Here is an 18,038-nt window from a genome sequence, read left to right as displayed (position 1 = left end):
ACATTTTGGATTCATGTTTTTTCTCTGTAACAACTTCGAGTCCTTTGAGCTCCATTTTTTCCTGACAAATTTGTTCATTTGCTATTGTATGGGGTAGGTGGACATTTTCTGGAGCCTTCTTCATGGTAGTTGGTAAAATGTCTCAATAGTCAACTCAGCTTTATAAATCTAAAAATGTAAACATCTATATATGAACACACCAGATTCTCTTTGTAGCCATATATATATACACATTGACATATGGAGAGAATTAGACACAGGATGCAATTCATCCAACCTACTTTAAATATCTGCCTTCAGTTTTCATAGACTCTTCTGACTATATTACATCTCTACTGACTGTATATGAGTTTAGGCTGATAAACATGGATATAGATGTTGGCACAGCTAGATGAACCATACCCTTTGTATATCATCTATTTATTTCACTTGTAAATTTGCCTGTAGGCTATGGCCACGGTTGTACCTCATAGACTTTTTTCAGACTCTGTGCGCTTTCACTGCAGTGTCCCTTCCAGCACTGTGAGTGATCAACCCATCGTAAATTAGCTAAGCTTTCACAAAGCAATAATCATGTCAGTCCTCTTTCACATTCCTTCACCAAATACTAATCTCTTGTTTTTCTGTTACTTTTTACTTCTTGATAGTATACATTTTATAAGTTATGCTTACAAAGATATGTCTTTCAAATTGATTTTTTCACGAAATGCCCAGGCAGTTACTGACATGTTCGGAGGTTGCTGGAGTAAATAGTGATCTTTGCTTACTAGAGGTGACCAGGTGGTTGCTCTTACCTTGTGCAATTTATAATCTATCCCCCTACAATTCTGTGGTTTTCCTAATGTAATTTACCTACTATTAAGCATGCTGATTTTCATATTTCTCCACATGGAAGCCTGCCACAATTATTTGCTTTGTATTCTTCTGTAATTTCCACAGTATTCTTGTTTACAATTTCACATACCTGCAGAAATGCACTCATTTCTAACATAATACAAAATGCACTCATCTGTGCTCCTCAAGTACAACAGCTTCCCCATCAGGAGCTGATGGGTTCAGTTCCAATAGATTGCTGACCTATTAAATGGCTATTACTTATCCTAATAGTAGTGACCTGCAGCTTGATTCCTCCCTCCAACCGTTTCTCTCACAGCTTTTCTTCCTTCTAGCTTTTCTGGGATACCATCTCCTTGCTACAATCCAGTGCTCCCCGTCAACTGAAATCACATCCAGCTATAGTCTGGATTGGTCTAGAAGTGTTCACTAGGTGTAGAGAAAATCTAACAGAAATGGGCTTTGAAAAACCTAAACAAAACCCACAACAGAACCCAAGCTGATAGTTACTTATCAGAAAACTAGCATTTTTAGGTGATGCACACCTCGTTTTCTTTTTAATGACAATTCCTGAAAGATCAGCTAAATCAATGGTCATATTGACCGGCAAGATCATCTAATCTGTTTTGGAGCTTCCAGATGTTGCTCTGCCAGGGAAAAAAAAAGCTAAGGGGAAGTAAATAAACTGTCAAATAATGGATGTTATTGCCACCATATACTTACAGGTGCCTCTAGTAGGAATTAGCCCCAAATTAACCACAAGTTTTACATTTGACTTATTTTCACCTGTACAAATACTGTGGTCATATTCTAAACACTTTTTCTGTATATTCATTGCAATTTCCACTATTGCATCTTCCTGCTACAGACAAAATCATGAGAGGACCGAGGATAGAAGAAACCTCCTCTTAGCCCCAGTGAACAGATACTCAGTGTGATACAGTGTGACTGTTGTGGAGTTCATGACCTGAGTGGGGTCAGACAAACTGGAGCTGTGGCAAACAAAGTGATGGTGGCTGGAAGGACAAAGAACTTGACTCTGGTTTGTTCCTTATATCAGGGCTCATGCTGTGTGATACACTCCTGGTTTCCACAACATAGCTTCCTACTGCAGTTTTCTGTACAAAGTCTGTTGAAATCTCTCTGGGCCTCCATGCCACCATAAGTTACCAATGCCTACAGGGATGGAGTTTTTCTATTGTGACCACTGTATCTACAAGATGGGCTGGAGCAAGAGCCAGAATAGCATTTATCTCTGTAAAAACCTAACTCACACACTTCCACCCAGAAGTCTGCAATCTGGGTGTGAGTTCAGCATGGGTCAAGCAAGAAGTTTTCTGCTCCTGACTTCAGTCCCGTTCACCTAGGGTGCCTTGTGGAGCCACATTTTGCACAAATCCACAAAATTTTCTGTGTCGTCAGCCCCATACAATAACCTGATAACCAGATTTACCATTAACAGCTTGGGTTTTCATATTACTCTTCTTTACCTATCTGTATCTGCTAGATTCCCAATAAATGTTAGTAATAGATTATATACTTGAGTTGCCCAAGATACCAACCTCAAAGGCAATTATATTTTCATACAGTGGAATCTCTTAGCTACACTTAGATGGTATTATTATCTCTGAAAACTCTACCAGTGTACTCAATGCTAACTAGAGCAGCTGTCATTATAGGCACACAATATGGGAAAGATAACTACAATATGGATAGTAATAGCTAAATTTACCTGAAGATTTTAGGGAAAAATTAGGAAAAAATTGGAATAGTGTTTCACATAGATATGACTGATAAAATAGAAAAAATAATGTATCAACTCTAGACAAACCCCCCCCCAATCTTGACTGCCAAGGGATGAATTCAGGAAGACTGCATAGGGTCATTAGAATCAGCGTGAGGATGATAAACTTATAATCAAAGATTTCCCAGCAAGAATGTTGCTGAACTCATCCTAGTTCAAAAGACAATAGCACAAACTATTACATCAAAATAGTGTAAACTTAAGTCAGTTCAAGATCTGCCTCTGAATTCGTCTCACAATATGTGTATATCACACTACCTATAAAAATATGACTGCTATTGAAAGAGAAAAAAAGTTACCTTCAAAAAGTTTTCAGACAAAATACATGTGAAAAAAAGAGAAAAAAAAAGAGGAAGACTTGCAGATACCTTGAAGGATTCCCTAATAAAATACCAAATGTGTACCCATACCAAGTTATCTGCACTGTCCAATAAAATCTGACAGACCTAAGGTATTATCTTATAAACAACTGCTTAACTACTTCCTTGATAACATAATTCTAGAGAAAAGTTCCATGACCAAAATGTTGCTTTCCCAGTATATGATAATGCAGAACTATTTTTTTTTTATTTGCTGTTTCCCTTGCTGCTTTCAAATATCTATTGTTAAACGTGAAAATCAAATATGTTTTATGCTCCTAAGCAGTTTGGTTCTATTACATGTTTTTGATTTACAGGCTACATACAATAATATTCAGTTATTCCATGGAAAGAACAGAGACTGAAACTGCTTTAAGACACCTCATGAACTTTGATAATTCAAACCATCAGGAGAAATTCCAAAACTGAAAGTTAAAACCTTTATTAATCCCAGGCAACAGATATAAGGTTTAATGACAATACATAATAATCTGGGTTAGCTACCACACTCCTCTGTAATGCTGCTACAGGCATTGCAATACCATAGATAAATGTAACGTCAATGAGAGATGCCATACAAGGAAAAAAAATTCCTAAATATTTACAGTATCGGATACAACGCTTGCACTAGAAAACATAGAATGATAAAGAAAAAAGTAAGCCACAGAGAAAAAACAAGAGGGATTTACTACGATGAGCATGGAAAATTAACACAACCAACTATGAAGCATTGCTGCATGTTGAGTAGGAGGATGTGGGGCCACAGAGCTTCAAGGACTCCCATGAGAAGGTCTATGTTACTGCCTGGAGAGCTGTAGCACAGAAAGGGTTTTCCCACCACCACAGCTGTGAGAGACTGAAATGTCAAATGACTGTCTCAAAGCTGTGTCTGTGCAAATCTCAATGACAAGCTGTGGCCTTTGGATTAGTCTAAGGAAAGTCACCCAAGGAAGCAGGAGTGTATCGAAGGATGCACCCACCACTGAAGAACTGAAGACTGAGGACCAACAGGACGCCGCTGGATCCATGGTGGTGACTATTCTTGCAACTCTATTCCGGATGCTTGCTTGATTTCTGTCTTTTCCTTCCATTCTGTCCTACCACTACCACTCTTCACTTTTAATAATAAACTGGTTTAGGTGTATGGCATTTGTGTCTTGATCTTGTTCTTGGATCATATTGAAACCTCTCCTGACACTGGGTCAGGACAACAGCCACCGAGCTCTGTTAGGGGTATCAGTGACTGGCAACAAACAGAATTCATGAGCTTAGCTTCCTGACATTCACAGCAAGACTCACTAACTCAAGTGATTTATTACAGAAATAACAGCATTTGTGGCCTGTAGAGCAAAAACTTTACAAAGCTTCACAAAAATCAAAACTTGGCGGCTTCCTGTATTATCTACTATTATTAAAAATTTGAGAGCTCTCCAGAGGTTGCTTTAAAAAACACTTTCTATAGGAATGTGGGGAGACAGATGCCCATATCTCAAAGAACCACAAGTTACTAATTATGTTAGCAATACTATAAGCTGTCTTACCTCCTAGTTATGAATTAAATAGCCTTGTCAAATACTAACTAAGGACAACAGTGAATAAAGCCCTCAAACTGGTTATTTTCACTGCCTGTTCTTCCTTTCCTTAGTTAAACACAATCAGCTCATCAAAACCATTCACAATAGGAAATAAATATTAGTTAAAGACAAAATAAGGGTTGAATTTTACACCACAGCAATTTCAAAGTAATCTTAAGTAACTTGGAAACCCTCCTATGCCACAATACACCCTCCATGAAGAATGTCAGAAACCATTTGGGTAGAAGTTTTTATTATGACAGGGATTTAATGAGCCATTGTCTTCAACTTTCCTTTTAACAAGGTTATTTAATTTATTATTTGGGGGTAAAACCAGTTTGTAGTGTTGTCGTTAGCACAATTAATCATATCCTGTTCTTCAGGAAATGGACATCTGTCATGTGGGACTCCTGTAGACATTAACTCTGTAATTCTTTTGATCTCAGAATAAACTCTGGAGGTGTTCCAGATCTCTAATAATAGTAATGTCATTGTAAAATCTTGATTACTAAGAAATAGTAGACCATAGAGTATAAAAAGTACTTGGAACCTGTCTTTATGCTTTGTTTCTAGGCTATAAGCCTCACTGCACCACCAATGACTTACGGTAACAAAATCTGCAAATATAGCCAAAGCAACACATTTATCAGAGAGTTAGGACAGAAATAAATCTTTATTTTCCCACTAAATGGGTTTAGAAGTCAAAGTTGAGAAAAGGTTGCATCCTGCCCTGGATTGACAGGATGATGTACAGTTACTGGGCTTTATCAAGGTAAGATTTTTTTAAATGATTATTGACTAGATCTTACTTTTTCATGCTGAATTTTGAGGTTGAAAATCATGGAAGTGTCACATGAAAGACAGAAGTATCTCTGTACTAATGTCAGTGGCCTACTGTAGAAGCACTGACATTAAAAGTCCTGTTTATCTTGACAATAATCAGTAGATCTATTCACAGCAATATTATTTAGTAGAAGCGTAGCAAAAAAAAAAAAAGTAGAATTATCATTCAGTGTTCCATTAATAGCAAGAGAAAAGAGTTCTGCAGAACTGCAGCTATTCTTATATGCCTACATGTTCGGTGGTTGTTTTGTTTTGTTTTTTTGTTTTTTTTTGTGTTTTTTTTGTTTTGGTTTGGTTTTTTTTGTTGTTTGTTTTTGGGGTTTCTTTTTGTTTTTTTTTAAAAAAAAACCACACCAAAACACCTAAATTCCCCAAATGCTCTACACCAAAAGAAAAAATGTTTCCCTCACAAATTACTACTACACAGTTCTCATTGGAAACTTAACTTTACTCCCAAGTCTTTGCGGGCAGATGGGGGAGACTGATGACAGCAGCATACTAGTGAGAGCAGTGGTAAAAATTCGGGACTTCCATTACAAGTGAAGGCCCAGCAGAGTGACCACACAAGAATTACTTGGAGAAAGAGTGAATTTTGTAAGTTTTAAGGAACCAATTTCATTAGTAAGAATAAGGAGACACTTAAAGAATGAACACTGTCTCCACTGTTGCTGTTTTAGCTGTGCAGGACCCATCCCACCCCATTCTTTCATGCTATACAGATCATGCACTTGATTTGGGCACCTGTCAAATACAACTCCTCTAATAATAGAACACAGACCTAGGCATCGATGATCAAGCACCAAAATGAAACTAAAAGCAAAACAGAACGGAAATCATGCAAGTCTCAAAATCCCAGTCAGTGTAGTTCATGGCTCATCTGATCCAAATCAACATCAAAATGTCATTGCTGATCAAGAAAAGAAAACCCTGGTACTGAAGTCACCCCATGATTCTGCATCCTTTTTTATCATTCTGACTGCAAATCAACCATTTAATATCCATCTTTTTTCACCTTTGTTCATCTCTTGTATTTCTCTGCTTTGGTAGCAAAATGGATATCCTGACACAGAGCATGACAGAAACCTCTGTTCCAGCTCGTACTCTTGTTGAGACACTGGCTGCAATTCTTCTTAAGATGGCCACCCATAGCATAAGAAGGAGAAACCTTGACCAGGGACAGGATAGGATTGGTCCTGTCGATGGTGGTCCCTATTTCTGTCTGCTTGTCCTGTCACACCTCTAGGCAGAGCACCACCAGACAGAGTCCATGAACTTGCTGTGGGTGTGCTCTCTGTGATGCTGCACTGCACCTCCCTGTTTTCATTTTTTGACCATTACTCCTCCTCCTCCTTTTTCTCATTTGTTGTCTTCCACATCATTTCATTTTCCTCTGGTCTTCTCTTTGCCTTTCAAGGAGGTGGAGCAGGAGTGGAGCAGAAGGGGTCAATGGCTGCCCCTAGTGCAGGAGATCGGTGCAAGCAGCAGCCAGCAGCAGTGGGAGGGAGAACCCTAACTATGAGCCATCAGTGGTGTCCAGGGCTACAAGATCAGGAGCAGGAGCTGTGCCATATCTCCCATCTCACCCCACAGGAGGAGGAGAGGAACACCACGGTACTGTTGCAGACACCGTACCACACCAAGGCAACACACTACAATGGGTTTGCCTTACAGGTGACAAGTTACATACTTCTAGCAGCATTTTTTATCTTTGGATAGTAAATCCTCCGCCCCCATGCAGGCAACACCTAAGATTTCCTCCCTGTTTTGTCTCCAGCACTATCTCCACAAGTGCAACCGCTCCAGACATGCACACTCAAAAGATTTCTGAGGAAAATACCTAAACAGAAAATGATTAATGCTACACTGAGAGGGTTTTATAACAGTTCAACTTGAGCAGCTGGAGGTTTCTCATCATTTCGATATTTTGTAATTTTCTTTTTGTGGAAAACAAAATTTCCTAAATAAATGCTGCAGCTTACCTCTTGACATATATGGGGGAAAAAAGGTATTTTAAATAGCTGCAAGAAACCCTTCTCATATTACTTAAAGTAAATGGTTAGAAAGCCACTTACCCCCAGTTGCCACTGTAATTTCACGTAGAAAATGGCCATAAAATGGAAAATCAAAGGACAGATTCACTCTCTGAAAGGAACAACACCAGAAAATAAAATTGATATTGTGCAGAAAAGTAAGAGAAAACAAAATGAACAGTCATCCATTTCAAACATCTGTTTCATTGTTCTTATTTTTCACTGAGCCTTGCTATTCTTAATTTGGAATTGTCGAAAGCTAACTGGAAACAATTCTATGTAGCACTTAAACACCTGAAAGATCTTCATAACTGAAGACTTCAGAAATACATCAGCAGACATTATAACTCTCTCATAAGAATAAAATTAATACAGATTTTTAGAGTTTTTCCTTAAAAAAATGTTGCTTTAACCTCTTTCTTAATAGGAGCCATCAGTATTTAAAGCCTTAGCAATACCTAAGTTTTACAGGATGCCCACTGCTGCGGGTGGTTTGCTCCTCTGCCACATGCTCCTTCAGATTCAATTGCTCTCCCTGACATCCTGCTGCTACCTGGGTGCTTACTTGATGAAGGCTGGTCATCACTGGAAGGCAACTCCTCCATGAAACCCATGACATCAGTTCCCAAACCTCTCTATGCTGTTAACTAGGAGCTGAAATGATTTATAAAGAAATATTCAGTGGAAGTTTTAACAAACTCAAGGTACTTATCGCAAAATAAAAGAAGAAGAAAAATCTTTTTTTCCCCCATCAGCCTACAGGTGACTATCCTCAATCAGCTGAACTCACAGCAGAGAGAGAGAACAGACTCTTCTCCTCACCTAACCTCATCATAAAGCACTATTCAAATTCAAACTCATTTCCCTCTCTGCCTATGGCTCTCCTTTCCCATAGCTCTCTGATTATTGTGGCCACCCATAATTATCAACTTGTGTGTTACCTGGCTAAACTCTGAACAAATTGGTAGTCATGACAGAAAGGAGTGCCGAAATCCCAGTAAGGTCTTTTCACTGTTTAAATGTAATATTCCATAAAAAACACATAACTTCCATAGTGGCCCAACGCCCAAATAGGAATGGGGTATGCAGCCCATTATTTTTTGTTATTTAGGAGGATTTACTACAGTAAAAATTGGTGTGAAGATGGGTTGCTGTTGACTGTCCCTCAAACCTAGCCTTTGATGTCTCCACTTAAGAAAGGGCAACAGTCCACACATTTTAAAAAAAGGGGAAAAAAAAGAAAGTATTTTGTCTTTATTTTTCCCACCATTATTTCTATTCTGGGTTTAATATTTTCAGATTATATCTGAATATTTCTTCTCTCGGGAAGAATTATATTTACATCCACCAGAAATATTTAAAGAATTATTTAGCATGAAATTAACAGCTGAAGATTTACGTAACTTTAAATTAGATTTGCTTTCCACTTAAGTGGAAGACAGAGTTTTGACAGGATTTATTAGCACTTTTTTTGTTTGTTTTTAATTAGAATGCAAAATCCATTTGCATTGTGTTAATTGGACTGAGTAGGTTCTAATAACCTTTTCTGTATATACATAAATTTGGATATACAACTGAACATTTCTAATCAAAATGTCATATGCAAAAGACAGCTCATGAATTAACTTAAACAAATAGGTTTTTTTACCATGTTCTAAAGTTTTCACTGCTGAAGTGTATGCAATGTTTATGTATGTGCTCCATTTAAATTATGTCCTTGCTCTACCAAACATAATTTCCAAGAACACTGTTAAAAACATCAATTTTCTGATCAAACCTTCCCTCTTTCCTTTATATAGTATTGTCCATTTTACCTATGAGCATTAACTTTCTGAATAGCACAATAACAATTAAACTGCTCCAAAAGAACTGTGCTTCCCTAACAGTCTTCTAAGTTGCTAAATATAAACATTAGTATAAAGATGTTTGCAATAATGACTTGATCCTATGCCCACTCAAGCCAGATACAGATCTCCAATTGACTTCAATCAAAAAGTGATGCCTTAAATTCTGACAATGTAAAAATGTTTAATATAGACAATTGTTTAGTCTAATACTGTAATAAAGAACCAACAAGATTATGGAATATTTTAAAGTGTAATATTGTAACAGCCACTAGAAATAAATGTGTTTTTACTTTTGCTGCTAGAAAGCATACCTCAATTTTCAGAAAGAATATTAGAATCTTCAATCCACTAGAATAAAAATGTTTTCTCCATGCATAAATGATAGCATGGACTGGCAGGAAAGGGATTTGAGTTTCCAAGTATGAGGTGATCCTGTCTTTAGTTCAGTGTTTGAGTAATCAACTCTTAGATATCTAATCTAAACACACTGAGCATCCTAGCCACACCTAAAATTTTATTACACAATTAAGAAGGTGGTAGCAATATATTAAAAAGAAAAGAAAAATCACTACTAGTGATATAAATCCTGTAGTGCTAGACATTTTAATTGTTCCATTAATATTTGTGTGTTACTTTCCCTAAACAATGACTGTGCTGTTTATAGAGCCAAACCATCTCATGGACCCTTTCTGTATTACTTTTCCTGTAGAAGCAAAACCAGCTGGCAACTTCCGGGAACTCTTAGGATTACATACTTCCAAATGAAGGAAAACACATAAAATTTTTAGCATGCAAAGAATCCCTGACATTATTAGAAAGATTAATTAATACTTAGCATATAGTAATTTAACTCCTTGTTCTACAAATTGGAGACTAAACTTTAGAGATTATCAGCATGTAAATCACCAAGTCACACAAAGATGTGCAAAATGCCCTTTTAAAAAGAGTAACAACAAAGTTTATCTCTATGTAAGAGAAGGGAAGAGATTGCTGCTTAGTTATGTATGATCTGCTCATAATATACAACTCTATGGCTGTTACACGGTTATAGAGAACACATATTTTTTTAAAATAACTTTGTTGTGTAGTACACATGGGTGTTGTTTGCTCGGACACATACAAGAAATCAATTATAGACACATAAATAAAATACAAAGCCTTACAGGAGGACTCACTGGTACTTTTTATCCTTCTCAGAGGGGATATAAAACAAATCTCTGAAAAAGTGGTCTTTAAAACAGCATGTAGATATGGCTACAGTCACTTGAGTTCACAGATCAAGATATTTGGGTAAGTATGAAAAGAGGTGGATATCAATGTGCTAAACTGGGACCACAGCCTTCTCTGCTAGAGCTGTCAGAAAGGCAGAGTGGGCACCTGACAGTCAGCAGAGAAGTCTTAAACCACTTGTTTTGGGGAGAAACAGTTGCAGTCCTCATGCTGCCAAGCTCCCCTCTGCCATTCTGAATGGTCCTCTACACTGACCCCACACCCAGACCAAAAGCACCGTTTCATTTTAAACCTCTGGTTCAGTAACTCCAACAAAATGTCCCCTTTGGAATTGGCATTTTCAGGTGTATAATCTCAGGGATCCAACCGAAAACAAAAGTGCTTAGAACAAAGACGTGGAAGGATGTTATTTTCACTAATCATTAAACAATAGGTTAAAATTTCTCAAAGGAATTTCACTGATGTTTAGGTCCCAAACTTCATAAATTATTTTTATTAGGGAAAGATATTTTACCTTATATAGGTATTTTTAATTCCTTTATTAAATTTTTTTGCAAGTTTCCATTCTCTCCCTCAACACAGAGCACCAGGATCCCAGATGAAGAAGGCACGGCAGACAATACGGATTCTCACCATTAGGTGCCTTTGAGGTTTTTTTTTCTCATTAGAAACAAATTGTCTTAAGAAAATAGTTGATACCCCAAAGATATATAACTGCCTGAACCCTCTGCATTTGCATTATCCCTGGCTTCTTACAGTCTTTTTGGCTATGAGGAATATATTTTATGTATTGGACTCTCCGTTAGTCACATGTAGTGGATTTATCACCCCACTCTGCTTTTTGTTTTCTGAGCTAAACAACACAGTATTTCTTCTTGCTGCCTCTTACATTCCTCTGAGCCAGTCACCTGGCTGGTGCCAGGGAGATAACAGATAAACTGAGAGAAAAGATAAATTAAACTTGGCTTTTCTCTCAGCTTTAGAACTGTTAAACACACCAGCATCTTTAAAAAATATACAACTTTTAAATAAGGCATTAACTAGATTTTGTTTTCAAACTGGCAAAACCCAAGGACGTTTTGTTGGAGCTAAATTGGTAAACGGATGAAACAAGAACCTCACGAACCACAATTCTGAGTTGTAATTTTCTGTATTTAATTTGTGCTAATATTGGCTCTATGCATGCAGTTTCCAACCACAGGTGAGATCCGAGAATATAATCTGTAACTCATGCAGGACTCAATTTCACTTCTAAGCATGTAAACCCATTTTACCAGGCAGCATGATTACAATAAGTTAAACAAGATTGTTATTTACGCTCTGTGATATTTATTTGTTGATACCCTGAAATTGTGATCTCATCTGTCACCTCTGTTACTATATGACATTCTCATGAGTTTTATCAGTTGTCCCAAAAGAAAAAATAAGTGTGACACCTCGTACAAAATGGAAGTGCAGACACCAACACACTCTATGGGAGACTTAAATTTCAGCAACTTAATCCTGAACCCAGTTCTGTTGCTATTGAAGTCAATGGTAAAATTCCCCTCTGACTTCAGCAACACAACTAGTTTACTGTTTGATAGTTTGTGATCCTTAAGAACAAAGGCAAATTTTAAATCTATCTCTGAAGGCCTGTTATAGCAGGTGCAAAAAGACAACCTGGAATCATTTTGATACTGTGCTTTCACAGCTTAACGAAAATTCAAAGATAAAACTCTGTGAATAGTAGTCACAATACTTAGTAATACTACTATGTCGGTCACTGGTGAAAAATATCCATGTCAGTCAAAGAAGAAAAAGCTGTAACAACTTACTGCTGCTTGCCGATGTGTATTGGAAAGAATCCCATGAATCTTTACTTTGTCTTTCTCCATTTGGTCTATATTGACCCACAAATCCCGGCTGGTAGAATCATATGGGCCATACGTCCTTGAAGTATAATAATTATGATCTGTATCCTCCTGAAAGGGGGAAAAAATCCGCATTAGAATGGAAGATACACCTTAGTTTTATATAAAACTCACCCTTGAAATACTGAATCCTGTTGCTCCCGGGAGCAGCAAAAAAGACTACACTGCAAGTCAACAATGAAGGAAAAAAAATACAAATTGCAAATGTGTTGCAGAAGACAGCTCTGCTCCTAACCACAAACAGTTGGCAAGACAAAGAGCTACCTCATGCAATCATTTTATATTATGATTATAATGTTCACTATCCCCCAATCCCAATCATACAGTTCCTGTAACCACATCAGTGAAATCTATGGCAAAATGTTTGATGGCTTTCAAGGTAAGATGGCCAGTAAGTTCCTATACCAACAGTCATGCTCTAACAAAGCAATGAGCAGTACTGACAGTTAACACCTTAAAAAATTGTTTTTTCTAACATTTCTAAACATAATTTACTAGAAGACCTTTTATAAGAACACCCAAAAAATTCCTAATAGCTATAGGCTTACAATGCTATTTCATTTTAAATCTCCAAAAGACTGTTTTACTGTACATTTGCCAGAGTGAGACAAATACATATATATTTATGGAAGAAAGCTGCCTAGTTCTCGCAGTCTTTAAAATGACAGTAGTTGCTCTCATGCTCATGTCACAGCAAATTTAGAGGTAAAATACATGAACCCTATGTGTGCCACGGGAGATTGTGCTAGTGGTCCATCAAATCCTGCAGCTTGCAGATAGCCAATTCCACAATCAAGTGCATGGTTCAGAAGACAGTCAAAGTCTTGGCAATGTCTGCTATTTTCAACAACAAAGCTGAGAGTCCCAACACTCAAAATACTCTGTATGCTGCTCAACCTCACTGCAATCAGTTTACACTTGAAATCATATACATTTAGCACAGTAAAAAAAGTAAAACTTTGAAATCTTATTAGGCAGAATTTAGTTAACGTTTAAAAACCTAAGCATAGAAAATTCCAAAATTTCTATCAAGGTCAGCAGCTATGATGGTCTGTACCTTCCTAAAAGATAACTAAGATAGTGAAAGGAAAAAAAAAGTGCATGGTCTGAGGTGAGAGATGAAACACATCCCACATTCCCAGTCTTCCTTAACTTGTCCCAAGCTGTTGTAACCATAAAACATTTAAATCAACATCATTGCCAGCTTTCTTCTGGATAGCTACAAGTAATACTGTAAAAGTAGTACATGCTGGTATTTCTCAGTTCCTTTCTCCCTTCCTTCTCCTCTGTGCCAAAGCAAAATAAACAAAACCTCAATGATAGTGTTTTAAAATTAGAATAAACTTAGAAAATAAACAGTGGCATAGCAAACAGAAGAGGCGGACTCAGAATTTAGAATTAGCCCCAGTGATGGAGAAGTTTCTCTCCTGCAGCATCTCCTATCCCCAGCAAGCAGTGTGGGTCTACCTTCACATCATGCCATGCTGCCATGCAGACTGATACCGCCTCCCCACGACCCACTCCCCAGAGCATAACCCATTCCTACTGATGAGGTCCTGAGCTGAAGATATACTTAGCAAGGGCTGATATTCTAGATGATACTGTTCATGTTCTAGGTTAAATATATTGACCATAAATCCTGTTTCACCTGGATTTCACCCTACATTAACACCATTACTGATGCATTTTACTTAAGCTGATGCTGATATAATCAGGTTACAGAAAACATCAAACAGAAAGTATCTTCTGCTGTACTTTATATGCCAGGATGTACCTGCAGAGTAAATCTCAGTGACACTTTTGAAGCAACTTCTAACAACTTCAGCAAATCTAGGTTAGTCACATAAGTAAATATAATTAAAACTGTATTGTCAGGAAAAGGACAAAAGCCAGCTACCTTACCAAATCTCTTCTTCTTTAATGTCAACAGGTATTACTGTCATGTATACAAAGGAGGTACAGTAAATTAAAAGGTTTTGACAACAAAGATGTATTTTCCCAGTTTTAATTTATCATTCTGAAGAATTTCCATAGAAATTAAAAGTTACATTTAAGGCATCACAAAGTCTTAAGGAAAGAGCTCTGAGAGACAAAGAAGAAGAAATAATTGACAAAATAGCTTGTTTCAGATAAACATGCAATTTTTATACTATAGTTAAAACTGTGCAGAGTTTTTGCATTTCCACTTTTTCATAACTAATAAAGCCACTCCAGTTAATTACTAGTAGCTAAGCCCCTAATTCCACAACTAGAAGGCTCTAACACTGAGCCTAGTTGGTTGCTCTGTAAGAATGCTTTAAACGGTATCTTGATCCATACTTACATCTTGTAAATCAAACACTTAAATTACATCCTTCAGATCCACAATTTTGTCAGTGGGTGAGGAATTACTCATGTATAAACAACTACTAAATTTTGCATTAAAAAAATTCTCATTTACTGTTTTAATTAAAGTTAAATAACCTTAGATACCTCTGGAAGGAAACAAACACACTTCTTTCCTGGATTATAGAAGGAAAGCAGAATTCCTCTTGCTCTTTGGAAAAGCTTCATAACCTTCCTATAGATGTATTTTTGAATGTATCATTAGATATCTCTCTCTTACATTCTGATTTGTTTTTTAATCCTATCTGTAAATTTACAATCTAACTACAATAACAAACGTACAGCTAACTACTAAAGTTGGCCTGAGAAGCTTGGGAGCTCTTTGTAAGGTTAGGATCCATGCTTGCATTCCAAGCTGCTGCATTCACAGCTTTTAATGTGCATTCCCAGTTAAATTGTTGGAGTCTTCTATAAACTTCCCAGCTGTTGAGAAACATTTTATTGGTATCAATAGATATCTATGAGTTTTCATTCTGACAGAGCTGTTTATAGGCTTTGGTTGACCGCACCTGCTTCATAATACATTCCATCACCTACAGGTACTATAAGAAGATGCAAAAATGCTTCAGAAATTATGCTGAATTTGCATGTAAACTACTGAATTAAGAAAATAATTTTAATAGTTACATGACACATACATAGAGTTCTGCAGATAGGTAGAATTATATATAAATACAAGCATGAAGAGAAACAAACTTTTCAGTATCTTTTAATGACATAGAAGAATGTTACCAAGCGAAAGAACATGCAGAGAAAGCAGAGAACGTACTCATTACTACTTCAAGAAAATATTTTTTCTTTGTTTTCCAGGTATTTTGGGGATATGAGCGTTATTTCCTTATTGCTTCTCTAGATGTACAGTTCTATCTGAATACTGCATATATATGAAGTAGGAAGCACTTCTCTTATATTGAGAAGTACAGCTTTCAGGCAAAGGATTTTTCCAGAGAGTTTTTGCACCAGCTATGATGATTACTGTTGGCAACCTTTGTGAGTATAAAGGGAATATTTATTAGAAGCTCTCTCATAACTCTTCACTTTTGGGGAAATAAGTTATTTTTAACCTAAGGCAATCCTCGATGTTGAGTTGCCATCTTACTGTAGATTGTAAAGAAAATTAATTTCTTCCAGTTTTCACGAGGGATATTGTGTGATGACGCTTTCCCATATTCTCCAGCTACAACTGAATTTTCTCAGGAAAGCTGAATGCACGCACTACTCGTGAAAGCTCAGCGCAACTGAAGATTAAGCCCTCTTTAAATTCCTGGTGTTCACTATTTGTCAAATTCAATGACTGAACATGCATTCCATTCGTTACATATACAGATACTCCCAAATACAGTCCAAACACCACATACCCATTTCCTCAGTAACTGCTGTCCCTTAACAGATTAAGGCTTCAAATATGTGAGGTGAGCTGTTGCAATCAATACACCATAAAGTAACTATGTGTAATATTTAAAAGTAACAACCACATTACGTCTCTGAAATGCTTTCAAATTACTAACTGGGATTCTGGCCAAAAGATGTACATGAAAATTGTACCAAAACATAATTGAAACAATAAAGTTCCCCCTCAACAGAAAAAGACATCATGATTCAATGATGATGCAATCACATACATAAACATAGGACTTTACAGGTCACATTTCTTCTTTAATAGAGATTGAAAGGTACTGTAAATCTCTGGGAGACAGGATATTATCAAACAAGATTTAGTTTAAGAATAAGAGCCTCTATTGAATCCAACTGCGTGAATATTTTGCTTTTAAATACAGGATCTAATTGGATCCAAACCACAGACATTACTGAACAAAAAGTTTTGCCATATGTATATGCAAGGCTGCAACTGAAAAAAGCTAGTAACTTCAACCAGAGAAAAAGCAGCTGGGATCCAGAATGAGCTCTACTGCTGCACAATAGTATGCTGTACAAAAACTCTTAGGTTCTCTGCAGTTTAAAGAAGAGAGACTGACATTCACAAAGCAAATCATTATAGATCAGCCAGTCAGCCAGCAGTTACATTTTGGTAGCTTAAGTTTTGGTTGCTTTCTCCCAGTCCTGGGAGGCTGTTTGTGACATGACTGATTAAAAAAAAAAAAAAAAATTCAAATCAATTAATCAATCATCCAAGGCTCCTTAACTTGAAATATCTGTGATTAAGTGCCACGAGGTATTGCCAGCTGCAATAGAAGGCAATTAGACTGCATTTAATTTGATATCTATTGTTCCTTTAAATGTTCAATTTATTGAAGTTGCATTTTCAGACTTCCATTGAGATGACACCACAGCGAACAAACTCTGAAGCCATCAAGGCTATGGAGTTAGACTTATAGATGCCTAGTTTTATCACTGTAAAAGGAACGTCTGGTATCTGATTTTTAACAAACTGTATTCAAAAATTGTCCAAATTTTGCTAAAAATCACAGACTAGGCTTATTTTTAAATGAACTGAAAGTGGTGCTGGTATTTGCCCCAAAAATTAGTACTGAGGAGATTCATCACCAAATACTAAGTTCAGAAAGTCATCTTTAACTCTGAATATAATATGAGCATTTATAGATGAATAGCCTGTGAAATTAATCAGGCAATTATGTTTTCTAAAAGCTGCATTTGTAGAATAAAATGGAAATACTGGAAGGAGAAAACAGGCAATTATGTATTTAAAAATAGACTACTTTTCAGGAAGAAAGCAAAGATAATAATAAAATACTTGGGAAATTTAGAAGAAGGAAATGAGCTAGCAATTAGAAGTATTTCCCTAATGAAAAAAAAGCAGTTCTGACAATTCATTTTGCAGAAGAAAAAAGAACACCCTTTCTATTAAAATAAGCCAACGACAAGATGGCCCTGCACACATACAATGAAACCAGCTTCCTCAAAACTCTTTGTGCTCTTACCCAATCTCACGTAATGCTTGTTACTCTCTTATAGTATCTCTGCCTATCCTGTCAGTAAAATACAGCTAAAATTGAGTTCTGAATTGTTTCAGATTTTTGTTAGAAAATTGCTCTTAGATTTCTGAACATTACTAGCACCCACCAGCTAAAAACATCATAAGGAGGAGAACAGAAATGACAGCTCATGTAGGGCTTGAGCTAGCTCTGCATTGCAGCTGACCGAGAGCCTCTTCCAGCCGGTATGTGTTTGGGCACGGAGAGGGGGTGAGAGATGCACGGTCACGCTCTGTGTTAACAGGGCAGAGGAAGCACATGTGTA

At 36.8% G+C, this 18,038-nt stretch overlaps 1 protein-coding gene across 1 annotated transcript in view; it reads right to left on the bottom strand.

Moving 5' to 3' along the window:
* The window catches only part of PLXDC2 (plexin domain containing 2), a 279,835-nt gene that overhangs the window by 122,295 nt on the left and 139,502 nt on the right, over positions 1 to 18,038 (bottom strand). The window contains exons 3-4 of the mRNA XM_074865842.1: positions 12,339 to 12,485; positions 7,487 to 7,556 (exon numbers count right to left, since the gene is read on the bottom strand). Of these exons, the coding sequence (XP_074721943.1) occupies positions 7,487 to 7,556; positions 12,339 to 12,485 (217 nt within the window). The remainder of the gene's footprint in view (positions 1 to 7,486; positions 7,557 to 12,338; positions 12,486 to 18,038) is intronic.

The sequence above is a fragment of the Strix uralensis genome, chromosome 1, assembly GCF_047716275.1.
Source record: "Strix uralensis isolate ZFMK-TIS-50842 chromosome 1, bStrUra1, whole genome shotgun sequence".
Classification (NCBI taxonomy): domain Eukaryota; kingdom Metazoa; phylum Chordata; class Aves; order Strigiformes; family Strigidae; genus Strix; species Strix uralensis.
Note: the sequence above shows the minus strand (reverse complement) of the source record. Positions and strands in the feature narration are given on the sequence as shown.